Here is a 10,285-nt window from a genome sequence, read left to right as displayed (position 1 = left end):
CTAATAATCTGTGTTTTACACAAACTTATGTTAGTTATTGTGTTCGGTATTTGTGTTCATTGTACAGTTTATCAGTTGTTCTGTGTTGTTATTGTTATGCACTGAATATAATATGAAATATCCATAAAATATGTCACTTATTCAGGAGTCGTCAGATTACTCAATGATAGAAAAGGTGTAGAAACGTTGGGAACCACTGAATTAAACCAGCTCCGTGTAAATCTACTGCGCTTTAAGCCCTTTACAGGAGCCCTCATTATAAGCTGCCATCCAGGAAACAGTTATTTTATGATCTTAACGTGTAAAATGTTTCTTTTTATGGTTTTATTTATGTGTGTAGCTAATTGACCGTATGGGTGTAGTTACACTGTTCGTTCTCAAGCATCAACAAAGAGCCAGAATTTATCAAACATTTTTTAAAAACTTTATTTTCATACAAATGAAATATTTTTAAAAAAGTGTATAAATGTTGAAAATAATACATTATTAAAGTAGACGTGTTCAAAACACAATTTTTACAAAATAAGATTAAGAATTAAAACCCTTATAAAGGGAATAAAGTTAATAAACTGTCAATATGACTGAAATAGTCCACTGAGACAATGAGTATTCGTATGGCGTAGCATAGAGACATCTGAGGATGCAGTGATTGATCAGGAGAGATCAATAATCTTCTTTTAACATTTTAAGTTAATAATGTTTTCTTTGCTCCTCTGCTGTTTGTCCTTGTTGAGGCTGCTTATTGCTTTATTGTGGCGGGTGCGATCTTCAGCAGAGTCGTCTTCACCGAGCTGTTTGGTCCCTTTGTGGATGTCCAGAACATCCCTTGTCTTCTGTTCTGCTGTCGTCTGAGCGCGCTCGGCCTTCTGGGATATCTGCCGTTGAGGTTAGACTCACCACAACCACTGAACCACCAACCACCTGCAACAAAAGAGCATTTTTCTTTAAATAAAAGCCACAAATTTAAAGTTTAATTCTCATCTTTCCTGGTATGAAGCCACGCAGAGAGTTCTCTGTTCACATACCTGAGAGCAGCTCAGCACAGTTGACGTCTGCAGCGAGGTCGTTGTCTCTGTCAGCCGTGGAAAAAGGAAGACCAGAGGCTCCGGTCGTCATTATTTTCTCCTGAACCTCAGATGAAGACTCCTCCTCCAGGTGGAGAGTAAACTTCTGCTCCTCTCCCTCAAGTTGGAATCGATAACGAGCCGCAGCCGGCTGCTGCTGCTGCTGCTCTTCTGCCCAATCAGAGAGCTCCACCTGCAGGACGTACTGGCCTTGTTTGGAGAGAGAGTGGATGTTCTCCAAGCCCAACCAGAACTCTCCTGAAGGATGAGAAATGTTTAGATTAGTTTTCGCTGCTGTGGTTTGAGGTGATGAAGATATTTAATGTTTATTACGTTTTCCAGCTTTCTGTTTTTTGCTGTACTCACCGTTCAGGCTGCCGAAGCCTCTCTTATAGCTTTCCCACAACTGATTGAAGTTCTGGGATCCGTCGAGACGTTTCTGGATGACGGTCCATCCACCTTCTGCAGAGAGAGCAGAGAGAGAGAAACAGTTGAGCTAAGAGGCTAAAACACTTTGAGGTTTCACTGTATTGATGCTGTATTGGAAGAGCTGTTTAGATTTGCACATTTCTGCTCTTAGTGTTTGTTTCCTACTGGTGTTTATTGACACCCAACACCAGTGCTGAGACTCTTTCCTTGCTCAGCTTTGCAGCAGTGTAACAGTTGTTTTATAATTCAAACCTGACTCACCTGAAGTCATTTCACAGAGGACGTTGAAGGGCTGGGAGCTCTCTGGTTGGATCGTGTAGATCCCGCTGTCTCGCTGCCCTTGCACAAACAGATCGTGACAGTCTCTGGCCAAACCTGGAAAACACACATAAAAAAAACTCATCAGACGATTGAGGTCTTTGTTCGGACAGTCGGGGGTCAGGTTTGATTTACTACCTTTGCTTCAGTTCAGATTGTGCAAAGAGCAAAGCTTAGTGTGTCCTCTGAACATACAGTACAGTAGGTGTGTTTTAAAACCTGCTTTACCCCTAAACTTTGGACCGTATGTGAGCTGCTCTGCCAGTGAGTCGACTATTATAAACTCAGGTGCAAAGGTGAAGTGTGTGCTCTTATGTCATTCACCTCAAAATACTTCTGTATGTGCGATCTGTGCTGGTTTCTTTCTATACCTGAGTACTTAAGCAGCAACGCCCAGAATAAGAGTGAGAAATTAGGTAACTTGCTGCTGAGTGATGGTTGAAAATCTGCAGCAAGTGGAAGGTGAGCCTTTAACTCAACAGTTAATTTTTTTCTTTTTCAGCCCCTCGAGAGGTCGAACCTCTCACAGCAGCTGCTGGTCAAAGTCTTTTCAAAACCATCGTTCACTTAATCTTTGCCCTTCTTCATCACTTATAAACTTTCTTGGGGACAGTTTGTTTTCTTACCTGATGTGATTTTGCTGTGCTCGGCCTCTCCCCTCAGTGCCGTCTCCTCGTCCCTCCGTCTGTGTGATTTTACTCTCTTATGTCCAACCTGGTGGGAAAAGCAGCGTTAGGAAACTAAAATCTATCACTTACACTTACTTAACCTTAACAAGAGACCATCCTGTCTCAGAAATACTGCGTATAGCTCACCTTGCTCTGCAGTGCTTGCAGGTGCAGACTCTGCTTCTCCAGTTTGTCTTGTTGCTGCTTGATTTTCTCCACCAGCTGGTCGATGCGTCTGTTCTGAGCCAGCACCAGCCTCTGGAAACAGAAAGAAAACATAACACGTCAGTTTCACAGCATCGTTGTTTTCCACAGGTACAAACTTCTCCCTCTAGGATGGAGGTATTAAGGTGTTTCAATAATATACTGTAAGATCAGCTGTTGAAGTCGATTTAAAGGTTTAAATGATGGATGAATAGTGTCTTTCTCTCACCTGGATAAAAGGGACTCCTGTGTGATCACTGTTGTTGCTGTCCACCACTTGCACCTCATCCACCTTTTCCTCTAGTCTGTCCATCCTGGAGTGGAGGTCCTCGCTCTGCTTCTTTGCCTCCTCCACATTTACCTTCACCTCCTCGGCCAGCTTTGCCGCGAGCCTCTCCCACTCCTCCACCTCTTTGCTTCTCGCCTTCAGAGCCTCGTCTTGCTCCTGCTGCTTCTTCTCCAGGTCGGCCACTGTGCCATTGAAGGCTTTCAGTTTGGCATTGACGTCTCTCATCTGGGCTTTGGTCTTGTCCACGTGCTCCTTCAGACCCTGGCCCAGCTGCAGGAGGCCGTGAGCCACCACGTTCACGTCATCCCAGGAGGCATGTTTGTCCCTGCTTGGCAGAGCTCTTCTGTCGGTGGGGAAACCGGCTGCAGCGTGCATCAAAATGGTCACCAGGAGGATGAGAAGCTGTGGCATCTTCATCTTCGTGTCTTGTTGAGAGTCTGTGGTCTGTAATCTGAATCTGAAATCTGGTTCTGATGTCTCTGTCTCTGTTGTTCGCTGCTGAATGGCATTGTGGGGCTTTTTTATAGCTCAGTGCTGCAGCAGAAGTTTCCTGTGATTGGCTGCTGGAGCTTGGAGGCGGGGAGGAAGAGGAGTTGGGGGGTGTGGAAAGTCTTTCATAGTGGTCATCCTTTTGAGAACTTGGACCATGATGCAATCAATGGTCTGAATTACTGATTAAATACTGACATGAAATGGATTCTGTTTCCTTTTAAAAGCTGAAACTGAGCTTTTCTAGGAAGCACTTTGAGGAACTTTACAAGTCTGCATCTGATTTTATTCAGTGAAACACAGTTTGGAGGGGTTTTTGTTGGTGAAAATATAAAATCTTTAATAGAAATAAAGTATTTTTTTTCCAGCTCTGCTCCTTGTAGTATCCATTCAAGTACTCAAATATTCAGTTTAGGACCGCAAATAACAATTATTTTCATTATTAATTAATCTGCTGATTCTTTTCTCCATTAAAAGATTAATATTTTCATCAAACAATGAAAATAACCCATAACAATATCAAGAGCCCAACCTGACTTTATTAAATACATTTTTTTTAGTCTGACCAACTTTTCAAAACCCCAAAATACTGAATTTACTAAAGTGAACTTTTCCATTTTGAGAACTTGGAACCATTAAATGTTCAAATGATTAAGAAAATTCTAGTTCTTTGAATCAATACAAACTATAATTAAATATACATCAACCTTATCCCTAAAGAATCCCAATTTTGCATCACAACACTGTAAATAGACAGATGTTTTATTATAGTCAGTGTTTCCCATATTCTTTATTTTATTCTGGCAGTTGATCCAAGAAGATTGGAGAGTGATAATGACCCTTCTGAGTTTATGTTTGTCCTCAAATAAAACCCTCAGAGTTGAATATTGTCTCTCTCGGTGTGTGTGAAGCCTCCAGTTACCGTCTGTCTTCAGCCGGAATCAGGAATGCTGGAGAACATTCAAAGATGGAGGAGTCAGTGTGAGAAGTAGGGGAAAGTTCACCCCTCGGGCCGTTACATACTCACCACACACACACACACACACACACACACACACACACACACACACTCATTCCCGACAACAAAATATAACAATTACTCATGCACACACACACACACACACACACACACACCCAGACAGCAGGCACGTGATGTACTGATGAGGTACAGATGCCAAACGCTGAAACACACATGCTGTACATTTTGACAAACCACAGCTGTGTGACATTAGAGCAGCATGTTAAAGAAAGATTTTACACATTGTGGCAGTAAGATTAAAACTTGTGAAGTTTAAAAAATAACCGATTAATCAATATTTGTTAAGGCAAAAATGCCAAACGTTTCTCATTTCCAGCTCTGAAATTGTGACGATTTGCTGCTTTTCTTTGTTTGGTGTGACAGTGAACTGAATATCTTTGTGTTCTGAACTGGTCAGACAAAACAGGCAATTTGATTTGTTACACAGAACCATTTGGGAAGTCATTGTTGGAAGCTGTTATCAGTTTCAATTTCGTCTAGACTCTGCTCTATTTAAAAAAAGTGTCCTAAGATAACTTTTGTTTTATTATTTGGCACTATACAAATAAAACTGAACTGAATTGAAGCTGAATAAACCAAAGTATTGGAGAAACACTGACGACTAGCGAAACTAAGAACCACAAAATGGTTAATGTTTGACCATGGTCACTGAGTAATGCACTGTTGTTATGATTATAAACAAAATTATAATGGCTCCATTTTGTTTTAAAACTAAAACTGAAAGAAAAGTTGAATCCCTCTTCACAGTCATTTATTATCAACCTCTGACTCAGCACACAGACCAAAAATAACCCACTGAAGCCGGCAGGAGGCTACATTTCTACATTTCTTTGAATTTGTAGTAAAAAGTGTTATAGCTCAAAATGAAAGCAGACAGACGAAGAGGAACTGTGTGTTTGCGTAGCATTTGGCACAGTTACAAAGTGCAGTAGGATAAAACTTAAACAAACATTGACACTTGTCTGAAATATGAACTTAGAAACGTGGTTTCATCGGTTTGTATTTGCTAATTCAGCTTCAGGACGTGTACCTGCTTTCACGTCATTACTGTACAAGTCTGTGCTGCCCCTCAGACATGAGCCTGTACTGGGAACCTGCCAGTTCCTGTTTGCTGGTGAGCCAGTGCACGTATCAGTGCTGCAGGCTGCTGCTCTGCACGTATCCTCGAACTAGTCGACGTGAGGCAGAGCATTGTGTCAGACTGCAGCTCTGTGCGGGCTTGGCTTGGGACGAGGCGGTTTTCCCATCCTTACTCGGCTGCATCAGAACACAATGTTCGACTTGTAGATGAGGTTGCGCTCGGACGTGGCAGCTTTCATGTCCATGCTCACGACCGAGTTACAATAACATGTTTTCCTGTAAAGTTCAGTAAATGTTCAGGGGACACTGGAGGATCTGAGGGTTTGTGTTAACGCTCATTTTAAATCTGTGGTTCATCACTAGATCCTGTAACTAAATCTTCAGAATCAAGATGTTAAACCAGTGAAAACATTATGATTTCTGTTGATTTATGTGGCTCCATTTAAGTGATAATCAGTTGAGGTTGAGGTTTTTAACCAATACATGTCACCCCAAAAGAACTAACTTTGCATTGTTTGTTATCAGCCCTTCTTCCTGGTTTCACTCTAATTTTGGTGCAAAAACTCTTGTTTTCCTCTATTTTAGTGATATTGGCTCAGATCATCTAGAGGTTTCACCTTCATGGCTGCCACTGCTTTTACTAACATGAAATATATATATTCGAGATTACATTTGTAGCAACAAAGCTTCATGTTCCAACTATTTCTTATAGCTGAAACTTCACCAACTGAGATTTATGTTCATATGTAAGATTCTGAAGCGTTTTACGTATTATTTTTTATTTATTAATCACTATTTATTGCCAATGAGTGAACAAGTCGTAACTTAAAAGATGAGAGAGATTAGACGGAGCCAGTGGAGGTGACGTACTACCAGTCGAGCTGCACAGTTTCGATGAAACAATGGCAGCTCACCTGGTCACACACAATCTCATATTACTTTACTACTTGTTTATGGAAAGATTTTAGGTGTAGTCAACACAGTAACAGAATATTGATCATACTGGATCAGCACTGCCTAGTTTGACAGTTTGATCTTTGGTGCTTTGAGCTGGACGGACTTACTGAGAATGACCTAAACGCCCTAAAGTATACCCTGATTTATGGTCTATTTTACTTAAATTGGACCATAATTTACTAAATGAACATCATAATATATGGAAGAAGACCTGAAACTAACAATTGAGACCATAAACTCATTAGAAAACTGTTTACTGAGCTCATAAATTAAGTGAGAAGTCGGCTCATTTATCCATTAAAGTGAATGGGATCGCTGTGTTATTGCAGCCAGTGGCGCTCCCCCTGCTGGCCTTTATATAGAATACAGGTTTTAAGACACCTGTGTCAACTTTACTGCAAAGCCTTTTAAATATATTGTGATTTTTCGCTGGCTAACATTAGCTTCATTCAGACTCCCGGGGCTGATCTGGTTGGCTTTCCGTTAGCGTAGATAACTTTATTCAGTGAACATTGACTAAAGTTAATGCTAGAAAAATACTATCAAATTCGCTTTATTAAATGAATCTATCAATGAAAACAGTTTTAAAGCCAGACTTAATAAGTGAACTCCTTTTTAGTGACAAGAAATTTATGCTGTTAAGATTTGTTACACTTGGTTTAAAAACGTCCCTTTACATACTAAAACTTTATTCCAGGTCAAATTAGTTTTACATTTATGGCAAAGTTCAAATGCAGAAGCTTATTTCAGAGATTTTCTATTTTTGGATTTAAAATGATAATAGTAACATAAAGACTTGCATTGATGTATCTGTGATCTGAGGGAGGTTGATGACGCTGACCGGCAGATAAAATTGTCCTTAAACACCAGATTAAGTGTCTTTATCTGTAGATTACACATCTCAACACATCACACTCCTTCACATAAGTAGTAGGTTGAGACAGTTCTTACTTCCAGAAACATTCCTGTGTTGTTCAAGAAGCCCGAAGGCTCTGAAACTCTGCAGATTACGACAAAACAACTTGTCCCGTCGGATCTGCACATGTACAGTACATGAGCTTCCACAGAGGGGCGGAGGGTTGTGGTGTTGGTGGTGGTGGGGGTAGACAGTGCTTTCTGGGCTCCAGTGGGTTAGTGTGTGAAAGGTGAGGGCGTTGTCACGTGTCTGGTATGTTGCATCAGCCTCTCAGGCTCAGAAAATACCCCCGACTCTGTTTAAGATCAGACGAGCACAGCTGGAGGGCGACAGCAACTAAACCCAGAGCGGCAAAAACATCCAGAAGTGCTGCAGCTGGGTCCGAACTTTATTTTTAGCTTTTTTTGTCGTGACCTTCAACCCCTTGAGTGTCTGTGTAGTCGTTATCTGAAAGTAGTGATCTGAAATAACAACAAAGTCAGTTCAATGAAACACAGAACGAGGAAAATAAAATCAATCAACAAAAAAAACTAAACTTTAAATAAAATGTGAGTTCAGTCTAATGCGAAACTGGATTTGCGATTAACTTTAAATTCTTTGGGAGTCGATACAAATACAACATGATTATTGATTTATTTATATAATATTTAAAATTCATTTTTAAGTTTTTCTGGGTAAATTGAACATTAGGACGGACCAGCTTTGGGCAGCTCATTCACCGTCTTACCGCGAGTTAAATACAATGATTGATAACAACCTTGTTTTCTGCTGTCAATATGATATAACTTAGCATAAGGACTGGAAGCGGAAAATCCTGGCTCTGTCCGAGGGTACCAGCACCTCTAAAGCTCATTAATTAACACTGTATATCTTATTTGTTTATTCCGCCTTAAAAAAACAACAAGTTGTGGTTTCACAGGGAGTTACAGCTGATGCTAAGCTAAGCTAACTGCTAGTGGTAGCTTCCTTACACACACACACGAGTGTATCAGTGTCCTCATTTATTAGTTTATAATCACCTGAATAAAGGAATCGTTGTGTTTTCGTTACCTTCGAATGACACATTTTCTCCATTTTTGGCTTCCATGGAGTTTATTGTTGAATTGCTATGTTTCTATAGTAGCCCAGAAAGGACAAACCAAACACTGGCTGAAGATTGGGGCATTTGTGTTGTCGCGTTTGTTTTTCGGCTTCTGTTTCTACAGTAGCTAACGTTGAACTATTTCTTTTATCAGATTTAGCTTTGTACTGTTTCTCACAATTTAGACATTTCCCCTCTTTTGATTCAGTTTCGAAACTATAAAAACAACATTTTACATTTTTATTTATTTAAATGTGATCACATTTAAGTGTAATTCTAAGTCTGTGAGATTTTCTATTCATTCAATTTCAAACAAACGAATCACCAGCGATTCTGTAACACAAACCATAAATTTACTTTACTGTCTTGTACTTTTCTTTATTTATTTGTTTCCATGAATTTATTTCAAACTGTAAGTTTTGGAAAGCTCAAAAGAAAAGTGTGTGAAAGGTGACGTTCCTTCTTGGGCTTCACATGTTGATGTCATGGGGGACTCATCAAAAGCAGCTGTTATTTACAATTCAAAGGTTGATTCTCTGTTCATTCACTTGCATCACACTGACCTTTTACCCAGATTCCACACTGCATCTGAAGCCGTGTGTTACAGCTCGCTTTAGGACCTGTTGACTTTTTTTTTTGTTTTACAATCCGCTCCTCCTGCTTGCACTTTAACCTAGAAAGCAGTGTTTTGTTTCCCCGAGGCATCCACTCCTCCCTGATCAAAGAGTGTGGCAGAGGTGTAGGCATGCAGTCAGAGACGGGCTGTGTGCTTTACACACACAGAAACACTTTAAAACACTGTATGTATAGTTTCAGGTGATTGAATCAACACCTGAAGCACAGACCCAATACTTCAGGTTCATCAGACTTTTATCTTAAAGCATGATTGTGTTCATTTGTAGCAGCTGAATTATCTACAATATAATAATATAATATTGAACTTGTTGTTATTTTTGTAGCAAATTTTGCTTTTTTTCCCCAATGAAACTTTTACTGTTGTTTATTTATTTATTAATTAATGTATTTATATTTGTTTTCTCTGTAGAGACGGTGATGTGAAGTCGGTCCAGTACTTTCATCTGAAAATACACTGAAATATCTCAACAACTATTAAATTAACTTCAGTGAAATCTCATTCAAACATTCAGAAGATCATTCTTTAAAAAAGAAAAAAGTAATCTAATCTGAAAACTTTTGGATCTATTTGAAATCGATTGATTGAGAGTGAAATATTTCAGTAACTACTGGATTACGTTCATTCATTATCTAATCTGAATACTTTTGGATCTCTTCAAAATTAAACACTGACACTTTATACTAAAAGATGGAGCTCTTCTCCTGGAAAACAGATGTGAATGTAAAAAGTTTAGCGAGAGAAAGAAATTCAAACCCTGATAACTTTCTCAGCTCTGCACATCTGGACAGTCAATGTCAACGTAACTAAAACACAATTAACAACTAAAAAACTAGATGTATTTATTGATACTGTGAAGTGTTCTGAATCTCTTAAATCTTGCCCTTTTTTTGGGGGGGGATTACGTAAATAAAGTCGTAATAATACAAGAATAAAGTCGTAATAATACAAGAAAAAAAGTTGTTTTAATGAGAAAAAAGCTTCGATAGAGTTATCAAGATCTGATGTGAGCAGCTCAACCAAACAGGAGCCTCAGTCTGAGCCCAGCAGCCGCTGTTTGTCTCAGTCGTACCATACAGTCAACAGGTAAACTAACACATTGATAATTTTGTTGTTA

General features: G+C 39.5%; 1 protein-coding gene across 1 annotated transcript; it reads right to left on the bottom strand.

Annotated features, from left to right (window-relative positions):
* Positions 1 to 401: 401 nt before the first annotated feature.
* On the bottom strand, positions 402 to 3,484 carry LOC127350222 (angiopoietin-related protein 4). The gene is made up of 7 exons (XM_051376627.1): positions 2,913 to 3,484; positions 2,627 to 2,737; positions 2,438 to 2,525; positions 1,755 to 1,868; positions 1,431 to 1,526; positions 1,026 to 1,322; positions 402 to 921 (listed from the first exon to the last, which is right to left on the bottom strand). The coding sequence occupies exons 1-7, from the start codon at positions 3,387 to 3,389 to the stop codon at positions 740 to 742; spliced, it is 1,365 nt and encodes a 454-aa protein (XP_051232587.1). The 5' UTR covers positions 3,390 to 3,484; the 3' UTR covers positions 402 to 739.
* Positions 3,485 to 10,285: the final 6,801 nt, after the last annotated feature.

This window comes from Dicentrarchus labrax, unplaced genomic scaffold (assembly GCF_905237075.1).
Source record: "Dicentrarchus labrax unplaced genomic scaffold, dlabrax2021, whole genome shotgun sequence".
NCBI lineage: Eukaryota > Metazoa > Chordata > Actinopteri > Moronidae > Dicentrarchus > Dicentrarchus labrax.
Note: the sequence above shows the minus strand (reverse complement) of the source record. Positions and strands in the feature narration are given on the sequence as shown.